The sequence below is a fragment of the Parasteatoda tepidariorum genome, chromosome 3 (genome assembly GCF_043381705.1).
Source record: "Parasteatoda tepidariorum isolate YZ-2023 chromosome 3, CAS_Ptep_4.0, whole genome shotgun sequence".
NCBI lineage: Eukaryota > Metazoa > Arthropoda > Arachnida > Araneae > Theridiidae > Parasteatoda > Parasteatoda tepidariorum.
The window spans coordinates 87,378,302-87,404,850 of record NC_092206.1 but is presented as its reverse complement, the minus strand read 5'-3'; the positions used below and the strand labels follow the sequence as shown (position 1 = coordinate 87,404,850).

At 27.2% G+C, this 26,549-nt stretch overlaps 2 protein-coding genes across 5 annotated transcripts in view; one reads left to right on the top strand and one right to left on the bottom strand.

The window, feature by feature from the left end:
- Positions 1–9,145, bottom strand: part of LOC107454081 (formin-like protein) — a 68,982-nt gene extending 59,837 nt beyond the window's left edge. The window contains exon 1 of one of the 2 annotated variants that reach the window (XR_006225531.2): positions 8,568–8,946. Coding sequence is in view for 1 of the 2 variants with exons in the window: in XM_043045610.2 (XP_042901544.1) it covers positions 8,568–8,729 (162 nt within the window). In the remaining variant the exon portion in view is untranslated. Of the gene's footprint in view, positions 1–8,567 lie in introns of both variants that reach the window. The other variant, XM_043045610.2, reaches the window with a different exon arrangement.
- A 425-nt stretch (positions 9,146–9,570) lies between these two features.
- On the top strand, positions 9,571–26,253 carry LOC107454084 (citrate synthase, mitochondrial). Of its 3 annotated transcripts, none has more exons than XM_071178931.1 (10): positions 9,571–9,593; positions 9,942–9,992; positions 10,260–10,367; positions 11,263–11,460; positions 13,412–13,600; positions 16,150–16,349; positions 16,998–17,127; positions 18,546–18,647; positions 21,071–21,280; positions 22,981–24,715. In XM_071178931.1, exons 3-10 carry the CDS (start codon positions 10,275–10,277, stop codon positions 23,143–23,145), a joined length of 1,287 nt encoding a protein of 428 aa, XP_071035032.1. In that variant the 5' UTR covers positions 9,571–9,593; positions 9,942–9,992; positions 10,260–10,274; the 3' UTR covers positions 23,146–24,715. The 3 variants fall into 3 exon arrangements, with proteins under 3 accessions (XP_071035032.1, XP_071035031.1, XP_042901547.1); XM_071178930.1 differs by lacking the exon at positions 9,571–9,593 and adding an exon at positions 9,603–9,688; XM_043045613.2 differs by lacking the exon at positions 9,571–9,593 and adding an exon at positions 9,629–9,811 and having other exon boundaries at positions 22,981–26,253.
- Positions 26,254–26,549: the final 296 nt, after the last annotated feature.

Sequence of the window (26,549 nt, the reverse complement as noted above, 5' to 3'; positions counted from 1 at the left end):
CGCACGTCCCCCCCCCCGCAAAAAAAATTACTATGTTTAGACAGAGTAACAGTATTGATGGTTGGTTCTTTTGGGTAACGACACAAAAGCCAGACGAGGTAAAAAAAAGACAAAAAAAAAATATTTATTAAATTATAACTCCGTTGTACTCAAGGTAACAAACTATGTCAGACGTTAAAAGAAATGCAGGAGTCACACGGAAATAAACATAAAACAAAAAAAAGAAACAAAAAAGCAAGACAGGATGCTTGTGGATCATTAATAAGATTCGCAAGAAGATAATCGAGGTTCCCCTGATATCGATATCAAAAATTGGATATGAATATTACGCATAAAACATTCAGTGCAAAAAAACAAAAATAAATAAATAAAAAAAAACTAAAAAATACTGGTGATTAATTGATAAAGATAAATAATAAAATAAAGTTTTAATTATGTTGTTTATTTATATTATTAAAGTGGATTAATAAATATAAATAATAAACAGTCAAGTTTATTTATTAGCTTGTATTCGCTTAGTATAAAATATAAATAATGTATTAACATAATTATAATTAATAAATAATAATTAATATAAATAACACTTTAAATCAATACAAAATTCAGTAGACTTAAATGGGGGGGGGACGTGAAAGCAATAAAGTTTATTTAGCGGTAAAGATATCATTAGCTGGAGGGGAAGCAGAGTTACCTAAAAGTTATGTGGACACCCCTAATAGTTGATTAGGGGGATGTCCCGTCAAAGAAGTGAAGGTGTCTTCAATAATTATTATAATAAAAACATATTACAATTTGTCATTTGTTGTGGCTATCTTATTATATCTAGATCAGCTAGTCAACGTAGGGAGAAAAAAAAAATTCAGTAACATACAACTAAATTAAACCTTATATTATTTATTCTGGTTTCGGCACCACGTTTTAAACTTCTTTCTTTTTTCGCGATTACCATAAATGCTCCCATAGAATACTTGAAAATAAATTTTTCTCATCACAAGGTACCCATTATATTTCAACAGATTAACGACCTAACTGCTTTTATAAGTCATTGTCTACTCTCAGAAGAAGTGGTTAACCAAGGGAGACATAGAGCAATTAGAAATGAAAATTATTTACGAGTTCTAAATAGAAGCCGATCGCACACACTAACTGGAATTGTTCAACACCTAGTGAAAATCTCATGTTCCTAACTTTCGTTGCAATCAAAGATACGAAGAAAAGATATAAATTTGGGGAAAAGTGGGAAGACTTAAAGTACTTCCAAAGAGACCTTTAGGCACCACAGAGTGGCACTTTTTAACAAGCCCTGTGCGACTCTAAAAATAGCTCCCGCCTACGTAGGAAAAGGGTTAGTTTTAATTCCTCTAAGCTTTGTTTGAATAAAAAAAAGCGACAAAAGGTTAGACACCATACCATACCCATAGATTAGGCGGGCTAAGCCCCCTTTCGCACGAACGGTATATGTAGTTAATATGTAGTTTTTGGGTTAGGGTAACTAGAGTTAAAGATAGATTGTTTTTCGTACGAGTAATAGAGATAACACCGACGAGGGCTCGGGCTAGTTTACTGAAAAAAGTTTTCGTTCTAGGACTAATGATAAAAATTTTCATTAACTTCTTCACTGCTTTTAAAGAAACGTTTGGTTCAGAAATTAAGAATAACAAATGTAAAACTTAAAAGGAAAAAAAAAAAATTATAAAAATATAAATAACAATAAAAACAAGCGGTCAGTTACTTTTGCGTTGTGAGGCTAACACTAATTTTCAAATGACTTTCATTTAGCTTAAGATTTTTTAAGACATATATCTCGGGCTCGATCGGACTCGGGTGAATTTGATGAATCTCGGACCCTGATTAAAACTCCTCGGGCTCGGATCTACAAAAGCGAGCCTGAACTCATCTCTAGTAGTTGTGCAAATTTTTTTCGCACCTTAAGTCATCCAAGGATTGAGTTGCGATATAGAATTTTGATCTTAATTTAATAACCAACTTTTATTATTAGTTCGATGAATTAATAACATGAAGTCACATTTGCAATAACCCATAATTTGATATCTGATTAATATCAGATATCAAATTTTGTCCTAAATATGATTCAAAGCCGTAAAATAATCTATATTCTACTACGCTATATCCACTTTTTATCTATGCGCTACTTAAAATATGAGTTTTTCGAATAATTCTTTCTTTAATTATATGGTAAAAAAAAACTAAGCATAAATTCAGCGTTTTGGGTATCTATCAGTTCACGCCCAGTAAAGTATTCTACCATTTAAAATTTTTATAAAATGGGTGTTATATAATTTCGTGAGAAAATACATAATTATTATAATTCAACAATTCCATGACCTCAGAAGGCAAAATGATAATAATAAAAAATAAATGCATAAAAAGAAAGTTACTTCATGACCCGAAAAATCAATGTCATAAAAAAACACATAACAAATTTAATATTCAGATAAATCTGAGTTGTTATAATATAACAATAACATTTTCTTGAAGGATTATTTTATTATAATTAACTTGAATTATTTATTTATTTCACAAGTAGAATGTTGGGGATATTGTGCTAATTTAAATTTTTTTTATAAAATTATAAACATAATAATTAATAAATACACACAATAAAGAAAATGCCATATTAAATTTCATTTTAAAGACTGTGGTCAATTGTTTTAATTCATTTAAACAAATGGTCCACACGTCATTCCATTAAGATTATCAGATTCATAACTTGGCTCTAAGCCAAAATAAATTATGTAAATATTTATAAATTTCCGAAAAATCTTATCGAAGCTGTAAAAACAGCAATATACAAACAATTAAGAGAAGATGGGACAAGATTGATAAACAATACTTTTCAGTCATTTTTCTTCGTTAATATTGTAAACAAAAGTCCTACGATGATTTTAAGTTCAGCCAGCCGGACGCTGTTGTTATTAGTATAATATTATTTGACATAAATATATATTTTGATTGCTAAGCAACACTTGTTATTTTCTACACCATGAAAATTGTAAACAATAGTCTTATGATTATTTAAAGTCAAACCCGCCCGGCGCCGTTATTTAGCAGATCTATCAACAAAAAAAATCTACTCAAATTCTTACACGCCGAAACAAGTGATTTTTGTAATTTGAAAATAATATAAGGGGTCTTATTATTACTTTTGAAATAATACGATTGCTCAGTTTGCAGCTCAATCCAGATAATTGTTTAACAAACATTTTTATTTGTTGATAATAGACAGGTCGTTACATCAAAATTAAAAATGAATTAAATATCTAAAGCTACGCCCCCCGGCTCGTTCCGCTTAATAACCTACCTTGTTTTTTTATCTTTTCATTCATAATTTTTTTTTCTTAACATCAAAATTTTCTATAAAGTATTTTGTTTTCAAAATATACAATTCTTGTAGCTTTGTGTAAGAATCTTTCGTTAATCGTAACGAAATAGATGGTTACCTAGATTTAAGAAAATAAAAAAATAAAAAAAATTCTAAGGAGTGCGGATTGTGTGACTCAATAAGAGAAATAAATAAAATGTAACTTTATTCTGTGACGAGACAAGTTCGAAACAAAATTTTGAGTTAATATTATGGTTCCCCGTAGCTGCTACACTGCAGAGGGCTACAGATAGACCAAACATGGTATTTTTTCTTATAAGTTTAATAGTCTATAATTCTCGAACTAATAATCGAACGTTTAATTTTTTTTTTATTCCGATGTATTCTCAGAACATTCTTCTACACACCCTCGTAATTTCGTCGAATAATTTTTGAGCAGCAAAACAAACAGGGTATTTTTTTTCTTATAAGTATAAAAGTTGATAATTCTGGAATGTTTAATTTTTTTATTCCTTTGAATTCCCAGTACATTTTTCTACACACCTTCGCAATTTCAAGTTATTAATTCTAATAGTTTTTACGCAGTAAAACAAAATATAACGTTGAACACTTAAAACAGTGATGGCACTTACGAATTTTTAATAGAAAAAAAGATCAAAACTTTTTATAGTATTATTTAATGCATATTCAGTCTCTAATTTTGCTACCGTTTCTAGGTATACCAGATAATTTTGCTTGATCAATCACTAACTTGCGTTACTAATTCTTATTTAATTTTTGGTAAATTTAAAAATTCGATAAATACTTTTATTTTCAGAAGAGAGTATTAAGTAATTAATCCTCAATACTGCTTTAGAATATATTATTTAGTAGTTATTTTGTATTTATTTAGTTGCCAATGATGACTGAAAAACAGTTTTACATAAAATTTGTCACAAAAGAAATCTCTTACCATTTAAAAAAGGTAAACAAAAGCAAATATCTTTATCATAAGGTAATATGAGATTACTTAACTTATAATTTTAAAGGGAAAATTTTCAGTGGAGGATAGTTTTAGCTCTGATTGTAAAAATATCTCGTTCGAGAGAGATGCTTGAAAAACGTGACCATCTTTAAGCACTGTTTAAACTACAGATGATTCTGCTTTTTCAGTAATTAAAAAGATAACAGCCATATTTGCTATCTGACAACTCTGTTAAAAAAATTAAAAGAATTAATTTTAATCCTTTCAGCCAGTTTTGTGCAAGATTGCGTAGAGCTGATTAATACCTATTTATTTTTACTTTTTTCTTCTACCACGTACAAACTGGCATTCAGCTAGTAACTCTGCACCCATAAGCACTCCTTGTGTACTGACGATGAATCTGGCAGTGATTTAAGCTCGGAAATTTCCTGATTGTTTTGCTTGTTAACATAGGAATTCATGCTACCCCAACAATATTTTTCATTTATGGTAAATCTGACACTATAATTCCTTAGGAAGGAAATAGACAGCTTTGATGAGATATGATGTCCTCACAGAGTTTGAATGACTACAACTGATACATTCAGCAAGGCTGTTGGTCCATAGATTTCTTATTTGCTGAATAAATGAGGCATGCTTGATGTTTTCTTCCTTTCCAGCTTAGGCAGCAGAGAAATAACTGCTGCATGCTACTAAATTAACACTATGTTTAGTTTAAAAAAAATAAAAAATTCGTGACGGCCTGCAATTGTTTAAAAAATACTACAGTCTTCAACAAAATTTTAAATAGTTTGTTGCGTTTGAAATATGGATCACAAAATCAAATGTTTGTATTAGTACTTATGGCATGCCTAAGTAATAATTGAGCAATAGCAAACTGACTTTAACTCAGTTTTTTAAAGGCGGTCTGAGCATTATTTGAATTATCTGAGTAAAACTTTAACTTAACAAAACAATTGCGTAATTTTTAATAACATCAATTGAAATTCTGTGGAACATAATTCTAATGTTGTTAAAGCTCATATTCTGCATAAAATAAAATTTATTTAACAGAAATGAAATGGATAGCATGGTATGAATAAATTGAAAATCAAGTGTAATAAAAGAACAGAGGTGACAGAGGAATAAAAATTTCAGCAACGATCCAGACCAATGGAATGAAGGTCACGGCTCACCATAGACAGAACTGCACCAAGAAATATTGAAATTGTGAGAAAAAACAATACTTGAGATAAAACTAATTCCTTATGCTTGTATTTGATATGGGTGTAATCTTTCAAATATAATGAGAATGGGTCTTATTACTTATTAATCTGTTTAATTGTGTATTATACAAGGACCATTGAAGGGCCGGGTAGGGAGAGGGAAGCAAATGGACTCTAGCCCCCTTATATCTCATAAATGAAGGAACACATCCTCTTTTAAGATCACAATTTTACACTCAATATTTGTGCAGTTAAATTTACAATGAAAGTAGAAGATTTTTTTTTGCGTCTGAAGTCTAGAAAAGAATGTCTCTATTTCAAGTAAGCTCAAACATTTCTTTGGCGAAAACAGCTGCCAAATTATCCTTTACTCATCCATTCACAGGGGAAATATATGGCTCTATTGCTGACCGATTGGAAAATTCTTTGTCTCAAATGTTGCAAGTAAAATAAAAAACAAAACAATGAAACAAATAAAAAAATAAATAAAAAAATACTGTTAAATGGGCGATAAATAATTTATAATTTCTTTTATTAATTTTATTTTAATTTTAAATGAATTTGAATCATGAAGTTAGATTTGAAAAATTGAATTCTTGATTGCTCTTTTGAGACGGTTCAGATAATTTGGACCCGTCTAATACTAATATACAGGGAGGGAGTATCAGAATACAGAAGAAACAATATAAATATTAAATGGCCTGTCTAGAAAGCAGGGCACTTTGAATTGTAGTTATAGGCTAATATTTAATTCATTAATTCTTATACTAAAGTTGTCAGTGGTTTTACTTTGATCAGTAGGTAAATAATTTTCTATTAAAAGCAGTTATACAGCCACAGCATAAATTAAACAGTTTAATAATAATAGAAAAAAATCATTTTTAGAAAGCATATAATTTCGCTTTTCCTTCAAATGAAAAAAGTATTCTAACAATGCCAGTATTTGCATCACAGACATAACGCTTCAGAAATCAATTATTAATCCTTGAACATTTTTTTAGGTAAAATCTTTCACATATGCTTATCCATTTATTTATGTTACAACAAATTATAAATGAATACTTTTAGTGACTCATAGTAGTAATAAGAAGGAATTTTAGAAAGCATATAATTTCGCTTTTCCTTCAAATGAAAAAAGTATTCTAACAATGCCAGTATTTGCATCACAGACATAACACTTCAGAAATCAATTATTAATGCTTGAACATTTTTTTAGGTAAAATCTTTCACATATGCTTATCCATTTATTTATGTTACAACAAATTATAAATGAATACTTTTAGTGACTCATAGNTAAAAATGCTTGGACATTTTTAAGAGAAAATCTTTCACATATGTTTATCCATTTATTTAAATTACAACAAATTTTAAATGTCTGAATACTTTTAGTGACTCATAATAGTAATAAGAATGAATATGCAGGATACCTAAAAATTTCTCATTTACGCAGTTCTGCTTCGATGCCAAATCTCTTGTTTAGACAAATTTGTGATTGCAGTTAAGTGCTAATAAAGCAGGCTTCAGACGAACTAGTCTAAAGTGGAGGAAATGTAAACGAGATATGACAGTTCCACTTTTGACCCCCTCTACACCCCATAAAAAATATCAGATTTTACGTATTTTAAAATAAATAATTAATGCAAGAATAATTATATTACTCTATAAATGTAAAAAGCTATGGCATCAATGATTTAAAAAGCACAGTTTTTATTTTAAGACTAAGTTCTTGAGATATGACAACTACCAATTCAAAAAAAAAAAAAAAAAAAAAAAAACAATTCCTTTCTTATTTCATCACAGATGCACTTTATAAATGGCCAGTTCAAAAGTTTCAAATTTTTTAAGAGTCTGGATGACTAAAAGCCTACTGCAGTAGTTAATGTTTAAAACAATGATTCATCTGTAGTACTTTTCAAATAATGTGGATTTTGAAAATATTTCCATTTGCAAAAACTACAATCAACAAAACTACCAACAACCAATTAAAATCTTGATCGTTCAAGTTGGTCTTTCTCCGTGATCTTTTTTCAATTTTTCATGGGTGCTTGGAAGTCATAATTTTGGCATCAATAAAGAAATCATTATTGTATCCTTCTCATTCAGACTGGAAAATATATTGCATGTAAAAAATTCGTGATGCATGTGAAAATTCCAATTAGACATATATCTTTTACTCTTACACATGCTTTGCAGAGTATGTAGATATTTAAACAGAGATACTGCAAAATACAAATTAAGGTTCCTTTAAATCTTGACGAAAATTGCATATGACAGATGGATTGTATAAACGGCACCAAAGGTGGGAGAAAAAATAATTCATTATTTGATGAGACCTAAACCTAAAGGGTATTGAACATAATTACACAAATAGGAATTTATTTAAAAAAGCTAGATTTCTTACTCCATAACCATGCTTATTTAAATTAAAAAGAAACATTTTAGAGCAATCCAAGAAACGAAAAAAAGAGAAAGAAATAAAGAACCTTTTTAACAATAAAACTTTTTAAACAAATGGGCATATTTTTAAATTTTCTTTTTACAATATCTTAAATATTTACTATAAGATTGATATTTAGAAATTCTTGTTTATGTAATAACACTAAGGATCACACGAAAAAGTAGTAGTTACATTATAATATAATCCAGACCACTAATAGCTATATTTTGATGTTCTCTCTTGCTATTTTTTGTCAATGGAGTGAAAGGAGTTTTAGTTTAAAGCAATTACAACAACTTATTAAATTTTTTTCCCCAGATGAATTTCAATATTTTGAGAGGTAAATTGGCTATCTGAGAAAGTTTCCCAACCAGGGAAAAGTTAAAACCAAGAAAATAAACTTCTCATACGGGCTAAGTTTCTTAACAGACTTTACTGTATTTCAGAAAATTCTTCCGAAGTTCGATTGAAAATTCTCGGAAAAGAACACTTCAGTATAAATCTTGTGCTCAATTTTCTTCTTCTGTTGATATAGTAAAATACAACAGAAATAAATGTTTTTTATTTGATAGATTTCATATTTATGTGTATCCAAAGATATTTTATTTATATACTTACCAATACTTTAGTAAATCGTTTCTCCAGCTCATTCTGCTCAGGCATGGGCATCTTCATGCTGTCAACAGGACACTGTTTTAATCTCTTATGCATAGTATTTTGACGAGATGGTCCTGCATTGCCCATCCTAGCATTAGATGTTTTGGGTAGTTCGATCACCATAAGCAATATTTTTATGAGTATCCAACACAGTAAATTGTCATGTTTTCCACTTAGAATTATAAACACAAACGTTATGAGCACTCAGTGGGGTGTGATATCCAATGGTAACAAATAATTGACACATAACCTTTGGGAATGCCGGATAAAAACATTACTATAAACTGAAACACGATCGTCCTCTCCCAAAATTTAATCTGATGTCAGAAATATGAGTAATAAAAATTTATCTGCGCATGCGTCAAACTTTCTGTCTGCTATCTTCAGTTCACTTCGTTGTTTCCAAAAGTTAATACTTTTTAAAATAAAAAAATTTAATGTTTAGGATTTCATTTTTATTCTAAAGCTTTCTAATATTACAAATATCAGTCTTAAATACAGGATTACTGTGAAAAAAATGTTCTCTCTTGCTATTTTTTGTCAATGGAGTGAAAGGAGTTTTAGTTTAAAGCAATCACAAAATTTTCAACATTTTAAACTGCTTAACTTTAATAAACTGAAAAGTTCTAATTTCTTCGTCGATTGTGCATATGCTGGATATCTTTATGTTATAAAACCGTTTAAATACTTTATTCTTTTTATTAAGTGCAAGTTTTTAGTCTGCTTGTCTTTCTTATTTTGTTAATAACTTGGCAGATAGTTTCTGTTTTCATTTATTAATTTTTTTTTACTCTTAGTTCCATTCGTTCAAATTTTTAGCGCAAAATATGATTTTAATTTAAAATTAGTACTTTCTGTTGAAGTTAAACAAGATAGAGTTTACGAAAGAAAATTGTTTTGGTAAGTTAATTATAAAAAATTCTAAGATAAGGTGATAAGGAATATCAACAAAGTCGCAACTATGCACAAAACACTAGGGCCTTGAAAGTGAGATATTTCATAAGATTCTTATTTTTTCTTATCAGAATCTCCCGGTGAAATGGTCGTGGAACGAGAATGATTTTTCTGTGATAACAGCTGGCGTGGGTTTTTTTTAGAATATCTTTCTGGAGTCTCACCTCTCTGTGTATATTTTTTTTTATTGGTAGTCTTTAATTATGGCTTTTAATCAGTTTTATAAATTTTCACATGCCAAAAATTTGATGGTAAACATGGATTCCTATAAAATCATCAATAAATGAGATGGATATTTATTTTATTTATAATTGATGATTACATTTGTTGTGTTTACATATTCTAATATTATTTTTGTACTAAAACTTTTTTTTTCTTTAGAGACTTTTTCCTGGTGTGAGAAAATGCTCCAGAAACTATACAAATACCACAGTGAGTATAAAATTTTCTCTCAAAATCTTTTATACTGGTGTTAAGTCCTTATTATATTTATAATATTTATTAAGTTTGTTATTTTGGTTATTAAAGAAAAATTCACCTGATTTCACCTTTGCTCTCTTTAAATTTTAAAATGTGTTAAAAATTTTAAAAGAATACATATACAAAAGTATACTTAAAAATGTAATATTTTTCCTATTTTTTTATTTATTTATTTTTTCCATTGAAATTCTCACGAATTTAGATATTTTGTAATTACAGGATCTAAAAGAGGTTATGGCGAGATGTATAATAGAACATCAGAAAAAGGTTAAAGAATTTCGGGAAGTTTATGGCAGTAAGGTGATTGGAGAAATTACTGTTGATCAGGTAAGCATAAAGATATTTTCATCTTGAAATTAAAATTCTCATTCATGTTATTAAATTATTTATTTTATTTTATAAGCATCAGTGAACAACTAACCCAATTAAGAGATTACAGCTACCAATGTTCAACTTTGTAGCCTTGTAATTTTGAACCCAATCTAGAAGACAAGGGAACACCTTTATCAAGTATTGAGAGAATTTTGCCTTCGTATAGAATATTCTTTTTTGATGGAACTAACCTGCGTGCATTACAAGGCGACAAAAACCTCCCTTGGTGCACTAGGCGGCAAGGGGACTCTAACCCATGATCCTTTTACCATTGAGAATATTTTATGTCAGCACTGTGGGCGGTGCAAGTCAGGTGCGGAATTTCGAATTGATCAGTCATCACTAGGATTCAAACCCAGTTCACCTCATTGGGAGGCTCTATCCCTTAAGCTGCCACGGTTTAAATTGTTTATTTAATGATATTTTTATATCTAAAAAATTTTAATGGAATGTTATAAAGTGTACATAGCATCCTTTTTTGGTACTAATTATAGGTAATTAAAGCCAAAGAGGACTTATAATTTACTACTGTAACAATAATTTTTATTTTTGGAGTATTATGGTTTCAATTGCATTTGACTTAAAGGTGTCATCACACTGACAATTATTAAATATTTGCATAGACTTAGTAATTTTTGTTGCTAAAATAAGGTTACCAAAATAGGTTGAATTCTACATATTTCTTCTTTATAATACTGAAAAGTTGTATCCGTAATCATCCATGAATTTTTTTTAAATTAATGTTTATTTTATAGGGAACTTTGTTAATTTTAAAAATATTTAGTATATTTTATTTATTATTTTATTTGTTTTATTTATTATTTTATTAATTTACTTTATTGTTTTTAAGGTTTATGGTGGAATGAGAGGCATGAAAAGCTTAGTTACAGAAACATCTCATCTTGATCCAGAAGATGGAATTGAATTCCGTGACTTCACCATTCCACAGATAAAAAAGCTTCTTCCAAAGGCTAAAAATGGAGAACAGCCTCTCCCTGAAGGATTATTCTGGTTACTATGCACAGAAGATATTCCTACTTTAGAGCAGGTGAAGAATAAATATGCATAATTTGTCAAACAGAGTGAACATATTTGTGACTATTCACAAATATATTGAAACTACACAATTTGTTGTTGTGCTTTGTTGAATAATCAGATAACAATTAGACTAAACATTTATAACTAAGAAATTTTTAAAGAATATTTCTTTGTTTCATAATACTTAAGTTTATAATAATTCGATCATCTTGTAGATAATCCTTCATCCAGCTAAAAGTAGAAATAAAATTTACAAGATAAAGTAAATTAGAATGACATAAGTTGAATTTGAGTAAACAAGATAGATTCACCAATGTGAAAAATAATTGTCAGATATTATCTAATCATTATCCTTAATTAAATAATACTTTAAATCACAAAAAATATTGCTCAATTTTTGTTTATGTATGTTATTTTTTATTACTGTTGTTGCTATTTTTTCTTCTTATTTTATTTATTTACTTTTTTTTGGGGGGAGGAGGCAGAATTCTAAAAGTCATTTTAGGTTTGAAATATTTTCTTTTGCAATTAAAATAAATTTTTTCAAAATTTTAAGTAAACAGTACAATTTATATCAAAACTATCAGTTTAGTCTGTGTTTGACTTCAAGATACAAGATCTTAAATTATGAATGCTTTGCATTCGAAAAACAATTTTTTAGTCTGTAACTTATTAAAATTTTATTCATATTTTAAATATGTAGTTATTAAATGCAAATGTTTGTTGTAAGTACATAATAACTATAGGTCATCAGAAACAATTTACACATCTCACTGCTATTTTTATGGTCTAGTGAATTGTTTGTAAATAGATTTTATTTTATAAGTATTTATTTCATTAATAGAAACCTAAAAATCTAAAGTATTTCTTTTTTTCCCTTTGAATTATAGGAGCTTTAATTTTATTTTCAAATTTTCCTCTAACTGAATTTCATAGATTCAAATTGTGCTCTAATTTTTTTAATGCACTTACGATGTCAAAACAGTTTTTCAATCACTAACTCTAAATACCATTGTCCAAACAATGTTAGTTTTCTTTAAGCTAGTTGTAAAATAAGCACAAATGTATAAATTTTGAAAAAAATTGCTGTTTTATTAGTGTAAGCAAGCACTATTATCTGTGCTGAAAGCAAATTTATTTTTGATATTTAGGTAGTCATTGTTTGTCTTAGCACTGTTGATACTCTAATGACTATCAATCTTTTGAACTTGTTTTTGCTTGTTATGTTTTATTGAAATATTATTATGACAAGACATCTATCATTTAAAAAGTTGTCTATTTTATGAATACTAACTATTAAAAAGCACTTATTTATTTTAAAGAACTATTTGGTTCCAATCAGGATTGACTTTGATGCCAGAAATTGGTGTTTGACTTAACAAGTGTCACAAACTGTTTTTGACTTGTCAAGTGCCAAAAACTGGTTTAAACTGTGTAAAAGACATTTAAAACCTTTAAAATTTTAGGAGATATCTGGGTATTAAAAAAGGTAAAAGAGAGGAAGGTGTAAGCAGCTTTATGGTATAAATGTTTAAATCCCATTAAATTAAATTAATAATGAAACTAATTTTGTTATAAATGAAATTAAAATGTTTATGTAGTTAATGTTTTTCATATCTGATCATAAATATTTAATTAAAGGTTTTCAGTTTAATCCAAGTCTATAAATGTCAAAAACTGTCACTTGTCTAAAATTCTCCAACTCTAGTTTCTACAGACTTATAGTTCTTGTTATTAAGCAGTTTTATAAAATTTTTCTATCTCATATGCATTATTAAAATGTTTTGGGAATATTTTGTACAATAATGTAGTATCTATGCATTATTACTTATTTAACAGGCATTTTAATTACATAATTATTAATATGGCATAATTTTAAATGAATTAGATAGTTATGTAATGAAATTGCTTTTAAACTTTATATACGATATATTAATATTTTTTTATTTATATTTAACCAGGTTCAAGCAATTTCAAAGCAGTGGGCAAGTATGGCAGACCTTCCACCTCATGTGGTTACAATGCTTAATAATTTCCCCTCTCATATGCACCCAATGTCGCAGTTTAGTTCTGCTATTCTTGCTTCCCAAACAGAGAGTAAATTTGCACGAGCTTATTCAGAAGGTGTGCCAAAGTCAACCTATTGGGAGGTATTATTATCATTGCTTACCTATATTTAAGAATTGTATTGCTATTATATCAATAGCAAAATACATTATTATTTATTGTGATGCCACAATTTGGCATTACATATGTATTTCCTATCTTTTTAAAATATCCTTCATTACTTAAGCTTATTTTTATTAATAGAATTATTTTTAATANTATTTTTTCCTGAAAATTCAAATTGCGCACCTGAATAATTCTATTTGAGGCGATTATTTTATCAATTTTTTTAACTAAGTTTTTCGGTAGTTGTATCTATTAATTTTTGCATATTTCTTCAAATTTCAATTTTTTTAAATGCGATATTATTTATTACAACACGTGATTCTCCAAACATACATCTAATGAACTTTTTTTTATGCTCCCAATCTGTGTAATTTCGTCGTAAATACATGTTTTTTCATCAATAATTTTTCAGTTATTGCCCTAGATTTCATTGTTTTTTAAATTTTTTTTAAGACTTGTAAACTTCGAAAAAGGAGGAATATGTAATTTTTTTCAATATACATATTTTTTGTGTGTTGATGAAAAAAAATTTGTTAAATAAAAATTTCTCTCTTTAAATTTTATATATCTATGGATAAAAAGAAAAAAATAAGTATGAAAAAAAAATACGTATCATAAAAAGAATTTCAGATAGTTTCTGCAATTACATATCTGAGAAATCTTACATCATAAGTCAAATATTATTAAACAGATTTAAACATTTAAATTAAATTATATTTCTCATAATAATGTATTATTAATGTTATGTTAGCTTAAATTAAGATATCTCATGATTGTTGTAGCGAAAATTTGAATTTCTCTTGAAGTTGTTCTATGAGATCTCCAATGACCAAAATTAACTTTTATTTCGAAGTATTGTACAAGTAATATTATTATACAAGTAATATTTTGCTCTGCTAAGCAATATAATGTAATAATGTTTTTTCTTTATCTGCACTCTGTTAATAATTTATGTAACAGTTAATTCTTACCGATAAATACTAATTTGTGTAAAATTTAAAAAAAAAAATTGAAAACATATATTTTTCTTCTATTTTACTATTTCATGGTAATGAAGCCAGTGTTGCACATCAGCAGTCTTTATTTCTCAAACAAGTTGATACTTATCATTTTGAAGTTTGGTGGGCTTCATGCTACCCAATTATATAGAGCCCTAATCAATCAGGCTTACAGCTCAGTGCTTGTCCATTGTCCCATAAATATAGTTAACAATTTTATGCAATGAAAATAATTAATATCTTCACAAATCATTGTATTTACTTGACAGCCAGTGAAAAAAATTAAATAAAATTTAGTCTAAATATTATATGCGCTATACTTTTGTTAGAGAATCAAATTTTTTTTTTTTGCAGTTAAATGCAACTTTTGGCAAAATTCCCTTCTGTTTTATTCTATGAAGATAGACAAGTCATTTTCAAAAGAGGCTAAAACCTGAGCAAAATCTTAAAATTTAAGCTTTCTTCTACTAAATCTGGAAATATGTATTTTGCAGTATGAATATAAATTAATACACTATATTACATTAATATTATAAGAAAATTATTGAAGTGTTTTATTCTGCTCGAAGGTCAAAATATTTAAAAAAATTCTTTTAGGGCTGTCTAGATTAATCATGTATGCTTAATTTGTATTTATTGGCGAAAATAAAAATGAAATAATATTATTGCCTGAATATGCAATAAATGGACATTAAAACCTAAGTATTTTTTAAGAACTTAACTGTCTATTTTTTTAACAGTGTATGTTATATTATTCATAATTTGATATAATTGTTAACAATTTGATATAAGGGTATACTGATATTTTACCCAAGAAAGTTGAGGTGTCTTTTAGGAGATATAAACAGGATTCCTCTTAATTTACCAAGAGAGACTGGCGTCACTTGTTCTCATATGTTGACAGCCCATAATTACCTCCAGCAGCATTACAATCAAATTGGTGTAATAACTTTTGTAATATCAGTGTAATAACTCTGTTTGGGGATGGTTCTATGAATGGTAATCATCTTGTTTGCTCCGAATCAATTGAAGTTGACATAGAAAAAACTTATCCTTTCAGTATTTTGCATCAATATTGGACAGCCAGATAGTGTATAGCTAATTAGCCCACCTTAGCATTAAAAAAAATTAAAAGATTTAGTTTGATGTAATTCAATTTATAAGCCATGTTCGATATGCAATATGTTACTCATGTTCTAAATATAGTATGTAGTATTCATTTTTTTAAAATTAAAATGTTGCTGTAGCAGTGTGCTGTTTAGTATTTCATTGAGTACAAATTGGAGAAAATATTGTAATTTTGGTTTTAAGATTTGGTTTAAATTTATGTAAAAAAAAAAAATTACATTTCTTTCAAACTTCTTATTTGTGCACATAAGAATTAGAACAATGCAAAAAAATTTTATAAAAAGAAGAAACAATACAGATTATGTCAAATTATTATTACTTTGAAAATACATTATTTTTGCTAATTGAGTATGATCTATGTTTTATATAAAGTTTTTGTTGACTCCTGTTTTTTTTTCTAGTATGTTTTTGATGATGCTATGGAAATGATTGCAAAATTACCAACTATTGCTGCAATAATTTATAAAAATATGTTCAGAGATGCCTCTCCTATATGTCCTATTGATATGGAAAAGGATTGGTCATATAATTTTACATCTATGCTTGGCTATGACAATGTTGACTTCACTGAACTAATGAGGCTTTATCTTACAATTCACAGGTAAACAATGTTAATGTTTTCAAAATATTGTTATATGCGTTGAATGAGGGAGATATATTAATGCTTCTGTTTAACTCTACTCACATATTAAAAATTACTTCAATAATTCAAATGTTGCCCATTGAATTGGGTCCTGATGTGGCTTCCCATTGAATTCTAAAGTTTTCCAAATAAGCAGTTTAGTGCAAATAAAAATGACCGAATATCTCCTATCAATTTGTAGCTCATTTAAGTAAAAAAAAAAACCTTTTTAGCATTCATTTTATTCTTCGTGTGGAATGTGTATTTCTTTTCTGAGGTAGTTTTTAAGGTTGTTTCACTTGAGTAAAATAATAGTAAAGCTTTCTTACAACAGTCTGTTGAGAGTTATGGAGACTAAAGATATAAAATTTTCTGACCAACGGCATGGTGGTGGCAATGTGGCCAGCATTGTGCACTAGCCATCTTTTTTTCCTCGACAGGCTGGCATCCATCATCTGAAGTTGATTGGGTTTCGAGTCGCTAACAGAGATGGATACTCACTCCTTAACAACCTTGTTTGATTAATGTATGGGTAATAAGTTTTCAAAAGAGAATTTAGAGGCAAAAACAGTAAACTGAAATTAAACATGGATTTTAATCAAATTATCTTTTTTAATTTATTTTTAGTGACCATGAAGGTGGGAATGTGAGTGCTCATGCTTGTCATTTAGTAGGAAGTGCATTGTCGGATCCATACTTATCATTTTCTGCAGGAATCAATGGCTTAGCTGGACCTTTACATGGTTTAGCCAATCAAGTAAAGTGTTACGGTTACTTTTATAACTTATAAATTGATATGTTTGTATGAAAAATGAAGATAAAAAACAGGATAGCACTGGAAAGACAAGTTAAATATTTTGTGGAATAATTTCGTTGTTCTTAAAATAATAAAGTGCTGAAAACTTATCAGTAATATTTATTATAACACTTTAGTTTATGAAATATGCTTTTTTTACAGTTATTATCCCTGTAACTGTATTAAATGTTTGAGTTCCAATTCGAAAAAACATTTTCTCATAATTAGCTCATTGTTATTTTAAAAGTTCACATTTAAAATGAAGTTGCCGGCCACTGTCTCTCTGTAAACTTATCATTGGTACTTAAGTTTTTAATAGTTAAAGATTTGAAATCATTAACTTCATTACATCTTTCAAACTTGGAAATGATCGGAGCTTGAGCGATGTATAGCTGTATAAAATTACAACACTTAAATCACTCTATAACTGTTTCAGGAATAGGATGTAATTTATTGATTTAACTGATTCAACTATGCTTACTTCTTTTTACACACTTTTTAATATTTATAGTAGTTTAGTACAAATTTTAAAAAAAATAATAAAAACTATTATAGTTTAATAATATTTTAATTTAATTATAAGTTGAAAATATCTACTTATAAAAAAATCAACTAACACAATAACAATGTTGATGTGTGTTGAATGCTCTCTTTATACTAATTATACATTACATGAATGTTTAAACTGTCAGTAATAGTAACCTATGTACAACAATACTTTTTTATGTTCTTATGTCATCATTATAGGGAGGTTTTATTATATCTTTATAACTGTATAAAGCAAAACACTGGTAGTGCTAATTGTTAAAACTCATATTAAGACCTCTGTGTTACTGCTTCCAATTTATTTTTACATCTAAGTTAAAAAAAAAACACTCCATCCTATATTGCTATTGTGCTGTTTAATATGACTTGTACTATTTACCATTCAAATTGTAAATACATTTAACTTCAGTTGAAAGATGTAAATCCTTACACTTTATATGTTGTGTTATTAATTGACTTAAATTAATTTATGGCTTATGACCTTTTAGAATTTATAAAATACAGAAAAATCTTATGAATAGTAAAATTAATTATAGACTTAAATACAATTTTAATCATAAAATCTAAAATATCAAGTCTGTTAAAACATAGTTTTGTAAACATAACATAAACAAAATGATACACCAGAAGTTTTCAAGATTCTGTCCAGTTTTAGAATTTTTTTTATTGTTTAAAATCAGTTAAACATTCATGTGTTAGTTAACTAAGTATTATATATTTTTTGTTTTTATACTCGCTATTGTAAATTATGTTGGTAATTTTTAAGTAAATTTTAATTGTTTCACAAATAAATAATTTTTAGTTCTAACATATTTTTTTAAAATGTTTTTTAGGAAGTTCTTGTTTGGTTAACAAAGCTTCAGGAACAGCTTGAAGATGATTATAATGAAGATAGAGTTCGAGAGTTCATATGGAATACCTTAAAAAATGGCCAGGTGCTTTAAAATTGCATGTTGTAACATTGGTTTATTCCATTTTTTGCGATACATATTTAAAAATTCTGTTGGTCATGTATTGTTTAAATTTGTACTGTTAAACTGTGGCAGAAGGACATCTTTCTATAAGATTGTAGTTCCGAATCTGTGATATTTTTTGTAAAAATTGAATGAAAAAAAAAAGATATTTGTAATCTTTCTTTTTACAAAAAAAAAAAAAACTTAATTTTTCGACATACGTCATGTTTTTTTCCCTTGCTTAAATTGGCAGATTTTGCACTAGTGAGCAAATATACCATCCAGATATGAGCAAAATAATTATGCCAATTTTATAAATTTCAGAGTATAAGCAATTTAAATTCGCACATAGTAAAATTTATGTTTTTGAAAAGTTTTTAAGCAACTCTAAAAAATCAAATTTCTGCAAACCTCTTATTTTTTTTTTTATAAAAATTGATTAATGTAGATGTAATTGCCTTTAAAATATTTAATAAACCCACTTTTATTTCAACATATTTTCGCAACTTGAAAAGCTGTCAAAATTTGTAAAAGAGTTTAATGTGTCCTCTCTCCTATATGATGATTACTGATCTTTTTCACATTTTAATACGAAACATTATTTTATTTATAATTTCTATTTATTATGGATGAATCATAATTCTTAGAACAATCCAACAACAATGAATCTTTTTGCGTAAAATTTAGTTATTGTAAATGCAAATTACCTAGATTATCTAGTTCAATTTCCAGCTTTTAGTAGTAACATCTTTCCAATGTATAATTTTAGGTATACTTTATGTAACCAAAAGTATAGTGTTATATAGTTATAAGTTTTTAAATAATAATAATGTATTAGTTGTTTTAATTTACTGTTTCTATTCATTCCCTTCTTTAATTAGTTTAACCACTTCCCAGTTTTGACCGAACACCGTTCGGGTACTTGAAAAGGGGCCTTGCCTGTTTTGCCAGAGCGCTGCTCGTGCGACTGATTTTTTTACTCTATTGCAATGATTTGCCCAAATTTTTTCTTTCTTTAGTTTACAATGTTTCTAACAGATGGCTCTGGTAGTCCAGTAGAGGTATGATTGCAAAAGGTTTTGGCGCTTTTCTTTTACGCGGGAAAAGGCGTGAATTTTGTTTTCACTAGCTTAGTAGGAAAGCCAACTTTAAGTAAAAATGCAATTTTTTTGCTCTAAATGAAAATTATTTCATGAAATCAATAATTGTAATAGTTTTGACTCTTGATTTGAGTTTATATTATCAATTTTAACAGAAATTTGTTTCTCAAAAATATGTTTATTTTTGAACCCAATTCGCCAGAAAAAAGACGCTGTTAAGCGGTTAAAAGTTATGTGAATATCACTTATTAGAGTGAAAACATCACTTATGTCTGCTTGACATATTTGTCATTCGCTCTGTTTTTTTTTATTCTCAGTAATAAATATTCTTTTTGTTCAATTTCATTTTTTAAAAAACTACATTGATGTTGATATTCTCATAACTACAGTAAAACCTTTAAACAAAGCCTATGTGGCCCATGTTGAGATATAGCCTCTATTCCTAATTATTAACAAATTGGCTGATCAACATATTAAAAATGAATAAATTTCAATGAATGAAAATGTATATTTCCAAACAAAAATTCATTAATGTATGGTTATGTACCTTTTATTTATTATCATATTTAAAAATTACATTCAAAGCTTTAAAAAAGAAGTATTTTCTTTTTCCCCAGACTCATAATGCCAATAAATTCATTAAGCTTTCTGCAAAGCAAGTAGTTAACTATTTGAGCAGAACTCCATCAGCATTGCTATTCTGCTAGGTTGATTTATTACTCTTCATTTTATCTACAACAAAACTGATTCATATTATGATAAAATTCTTTAACAATGTACGTAATGCAACAACCAATGAGGAAAATATATTTAGTAAAGGTCTATTGAAATTATTGCAAGAATGAAATAAAAAGGTTGTCAAATAAAATTCAGACTAGCAGCAGGTGACCATAGTTAAGAAATTGTTGTTCAGAGGTTCACCATAAAGTTTATCCCATGAAAGATCTTTAGTTTCATCATAGGCCAACGTTGTTTAGAGGTGGTCATTAAATGAGGTTAGAATTTTTTTTTTCTTTTTAACTTTCAGATGTGAAATAGCAGAATCTGCACTTCCACCATTAAATAGTGCATTTAATCAATAATGTTTGTTGTGGATAAAATTAAATAATTAACTATGACAATTCTTTATATTTTTAGACTTCACATATTTAGACTTTTTAATTATAAAAAGATAAAATAATTATCTTGAATAGAAAAGTTTTACTTTGTATTAATGATACAATTGAAAATATTAAATATGTAAAAACAATAGTATGTTTGAGATAAAATTTTTTTGTTTGTTTTTAATCTCTAAATATATTTTAGGTAGTGCCTGGATATGGCCATGCAGTGTTGAGAAGAACTGATCCCAGATACATTGTTCAACGAGAATTTGCTTTGAAACATTTACCACATGATCCATTATTTAAGTTAGTTTCTCAACTGTACAAAATTGTACCAAATATTTTATTGGAGCAAGGAAAAACCAAAAATCCCTGGCCTAATGTTGATGCTCATAGTGGTGTTCTCTTAAAAGTTAGTAATATTTAATCAAAAGTTATATATATATAAGTATTTTATTATTATTGTTGATTATTTTTTATTGAAAAAGGTTGATGTTCTAAGTTCGATAACATTAATAATTCAAAAATTTTAATTAAACATGTTTAATTACTTAACTGAATATAAGAAAAAATTATGCTGTTTGATTCAAAATATCAAGAATCTTTTTGTAATACAGAATTTATTTATGGGAAGATCATACTTTAATTTTGATACTTTAGGTTATTTTTCAACAAAAGATATTTTACAGTAAAAATATTTTATAAAGATTCCTCATCTGGTAACACCCTTTCTTCAAAATAAGTTTATTAAATGAAAGTTGCTATCTATGTATATAAAGTTTCTTTGCCGTATAAAGTTATGTAATTTTAATTTTCTGTTAAATTCTTATTAAAAAAAGATAAAATATTTAACAATTTATTAATTTAAGTTAATAAGATAAAATTTATTGTACAATTAAATTTCAGTGCATAATTTCCAAACATAATTCTATACTGTAGATTATTTCTGTTTACAAGTATCTTTGGACCAAATTTGCAAACTTCATAGTGGGCCAATGAATAAAATCAAGACATTTTTAATAAAAATTAGAATATTTTGTGAAACAATTTACATATACCATGATACTTTTAAAAAGGCAAACAGCTAACTAAAAAAGTATAATTTTCTCCACTTTAGAGTAATGTATGCAAATTTTCTCACAAAAGAATAAAACATCATTTTTAATTCCAGAATTTGTTTAGAATCTAAATTTTCATCATTTAAAAATTCTATTATTGTATTGTTGATCATCACCATAAAATTTTGATAATGGGAAATTTTTAATTGAGTTTCCTTTTTATAGAATGATTTAATTCCCAATGAGGTTGAAACAATGAATCCTGTGCGTAAGGCTAAATGCCTAAACCATATATATATAATTAGTAGATGATCCATAACTAGGAATTATCGAATTATGCATTATCAATTCAAATAAAAAGATATTGGATCAAAAATTCAAATATTAGAAAAGGAGATTTTCTGAAAACATGAAAAGCAGGGCATCAAGATAAAAAACAAGACTTAAAAAAAAAATTTTTTTTAAAGTCATATACATGATTTAAACACAAGATGAAGTATAAACTTAATTATATGTAATTAATGAAACAAATAACATACATTCTCATTATATGTGAAGTTATTGTACCAAGTTGAAGATAAAATGTTTAACCATAAAATAATTAGTTCATTAAGTAATAAAAAAATTTTATGTGATTTTAATTAAGTAAATTTTAGTTGCACACTTCTTATCAGTAAGACTTTTCTGAACATATGAAAGTGGAGTTTACCCTTGAAAGAATTTTTTTAATATATATTTGTATTAAAAATATTATTTAATATATATTTGTATTTATAACTTATCAGTTTAAAATTGTATTAAGGATGTAACATTTCTAGATTTTTGACCCATAATTTAAAGTGTATTATTTCATAAAAGATATATTTTAGCTTTATTATTATTTTAAATTAGGTTAAAATGTTATTTTATGCATTTTTTTTGTCTTTTTGAACCATATAAATTTTTTTCTTTTATTCACCTTATTTTTCTTACTACATACCTGTTTTACTTATTTTATTATGGCTGCATAAAATTTTGTTTACTTACAAATTATATTTATGTTTCTCTCTCTTAGTATTATGGTATGTCTGAAATGCAGTACTATACTGTTCTTTTTGGAGTTTCTCGAGCACTGGGGACAATGGCCTCATTGGTCTGGGATCGTGCTCTCGGCCTTCCGATCGAAAGACCAAAATCTATGACTACAATAGGACTTATGAAGGTTACAGGAGCAATATAATAGGAAATTTCCACTGTAACAACTAGTGTTTGTAGTAATTCTTATACTCTGGGAAAAAATGTTCTAATGTTTTATGTGTTGTTTCTAATCTTAAAAAGTTCTGATTGTAATTTAAAGATATAAGAAAGAAATAATATATAAATATAAAAAAAGTATGCCTTTAATTATAATATGAAATCAGGGAAAGTGAATGTATGATTTGTGTGTCACAGACTAAGCTTGACAAGGAGTGGCAAACCTTTTTATGTTACTGTGCCAAAAATGAAAACAATAATTATGTACAGAAAACGGGGCTTCATTGAACTCAAATTATTGACCTGGTTCAGCTTTAGTTCCTAGAAAATATTTATTTTTAAACATATAGAAATAAATTATAACAGAATTTTGTCATATTAAAGAAGGCAATTATCTTGTTTGAAATAAAATTAAAGCTAATTTCAAATTATTTTATTAACATTTTTCGTTTTTAAATAATAAATGAGGAATATTTTATGCCTGCTCCATATTTAAAGACTTTCAGCAACATACTTTTTGTATGGTAGAGTTAACTTTTAAATACACAAATTCATAAGCATACCCAAGAAAAGATGTTATATGAAATTGCATGGTTGATTTCAGCTTTATAAGTTTAAATTTTTATCATTGGCAAAACTATCTGTTATACGGATACTATTGGTAGAGATCAGTGTGGTTTTAAGGAGGGATAAATAAAGCATAATGAAAACTGAACTTTTAAATTATCGTACTGGAAACATTTCTTTCTAGAAACAATGACAAAATTGTCATAGCTTTTCCTTTTTGTAAGTGCTAACAAAATTTCTTTGAATACTATCCCTGGCATGCATGCCATACCTGTGCTAAAAACCATCCTGAATGCAAAATGTTCGAAAACTTACAAGATGGAAAATCATGCAAATTCATACATTATATATATCATGAATTTGTTTAATTATATCAGATGATATTTTATTGTATTATCAAAGGTAGTAAATGTTACATTTAAAAATTAAGAGATGTTTTCTGATAGGCATTCATTGATCTTTTGAAATTCAAAATTCTATTTTAATCAGGTCAGGACATAAATGGTACTTTAGGATTATTTAAAAGCCTAACATTTTTATCTCTAAATAATATTTAAAATTCAAGTACATAAGCAATAACATTATAAACATTAGATGTGTATGGTAGAGAAGGATGTATATAGTTCATAAAAGTAGTAAAATATTTCCCAAAGCTGCAAAAAGCATTAGTAACTACAATATAACTAACTAAAGCTTGTAAGTGTGCAAATGTTAAGTTTTTTTAAAAGAATTTTAAGATTTGGAATAAAAAATTTTCGAGTATAGCTAAAATTAACTTAGCAAAATAGAAGTCTTTAGGAAGTTAAGACAATTACTAGAATGAAGAATATGCAGCATTTTAAAATTTTATTCACAAAAAGTATAAATTTTATTTGCTAATCAAATTTTTTTTTTTAAATATTACAAATTGCCTTCATAAATATGACAAAATAAACTTGTGATGGATTTATTAATAAAAAGCTACAACTGCCTCTGATGTTATTACACAACTCTATATTGTATTACTTGTAGGTATAAGCATTGGCCTTAGTAATAATACACAACGCATATGGGACGGCGCCTCTTAAATTTTTCAGTTTGAATGCTGATGTTCGCCTTATAAGTCAGGTGATCTCTGAAACTAGGAAAGTGGTTTAACAGGTCCTATTACTTAAGAAGCTCTGCTTGTTAAGTAATAGGACCTGTTTTGCTTGTATGTGTAAGAAAAGGAAACCTTTTTGCACATTTCAGAACTGGTTTTTGTTTATATTCAGAACAAAGATGTGGCCATCATAAAGGGGAAAAAAAAATTTTGTTTTATGCTCGGTTAACGTTAATATGTCACAAAATGAAATTTTGACTTGTTCATTGTGCATATTTTTTTTTATACCTCAATACAAAACTTTCAGGGAAAAGTTAGTAATAAAAGAAATTTGATAGTTTTTAATTGTAAAATTTAGTTAAAGGCATATATATATATGCTCACCATTGACGATTAGTGAATTTTGAGTGGCAACGTATATGCTTATCTTTTTAATTAAGAGCTGGCAATTTTTATATTTTATTATTTTCAGAAAATTTAGCCTTGAATGATATTTTCCCCCTGTTTTTGCAACAATTTTTGGAGAAAAAATCCTATTTTCTTTCTTATCTTTTCACAATTGATTTCTGATTCCCTGTTTGATATATCAAGTTAATAAAAATAGGAATTTTAAAAAATTATGTTGAAATCCATAGAACTCACTGCAAAAAACTTTGATTTCTCATATGCAAAAATTGAGATTTCTGAGTAATAGTTTAGTTTTAAAAATAATGTAGAAATCTATAGCTGCTGAATAATTGGTTAGAGAAAGCCATGTTGAAATAGCTTGGCTTATGTCAAACGTGTGCGACAAAAAAAATATCATTCAAATGCGCAATTTGGAATATGTAATATAATGATGTCATAATAATTTGTAAAAAGCAGGAACATTTGTTTTTATCCACAGCAACTGCGTAACTATTGTGCTAAGTTCAGGATTTCAGAATTTTTGCAGGGCCAACAGATTCGAAAGTTTTGCCGAATTTTACAATAAAAAAAAACCTGCTATCGTGAAACCACAAATTCTTAGATAAAATACATAATTTACTTTGAAATTACACATAGATATTATAAATTCTAAAGATTTTTATTATTCTATACTTCTCTTAAAAAGCTTTATAATATTTTATGTGTAAATATTTAATTTATTTTGTAATAAGCATTCCAAGTATGATATATTCCATGAAATTTCAAAGGCAAGAAACTAGAAATGGGAGAACTGCTAATATATTTACTGGCTACCAACATTTTTCGATCACTGTGTAGTTAGAACACATTAAATCTTACATTGCAATAAAAGAGTACTTTATTGTATCAGAACTAAATTTCATGAAAGATTTAAAATACATGTTCATTCTACAAAATTTAAAGTGTTTGTGTTGAAACCTACTTGTACAAATGAGAAAAATATTTATATTGTTCTCACTTTATATTTTGCTAATAAAGATTTTTGCTTAATCAAATAAAGATAGATTTTTTTTTATAATGAATAACATTTTAATTATTTGCTTATGTATCAATTTTCTACTTCATGAATTGAGAACATAAATAAGAGATGTTTTTCCAATTTTCAAAATTAATCATTTTAGGATTTTTTTTTAAAAATTTAATAGTGTGAATTAAATTTGCTTGTGTGAGATTATTAATTGTAAGAGTTTAAGTTAGTGGTGTGAGAATAGATTTTAAAAAAAAAATTTCTTACAGGAAAAATGCTTTTAAAGCATAGTAAATATTTATTTTAAAAGTTATATTTAGTTCAATAA

Excerpts from the sequence above, each read along its gene's own strand:
- LOC107454084 (XM_043045613.2), top strand. The coding sequence starts at position 9,764 with ATGGCTTTTAATCAGTTTTATAAATTTTCACATGCCAAAAATTTGATG. Across the intron at positions 11,461-13,411 it reads ATATTCCTACTTTAGAGCAG|GTTCAAGCAATTTCAAAGCA; the intron begins GTGAAGAATAAA and ends ATATTTAACCAG. Across the intron at positions 13,601-16,149 it reads CAAAGTCAACCTATTGGGAG|TATGTTTTTGATGATGCTAT; the intron begins GTATTATTATCA and ends TTTTTTTTCTAG.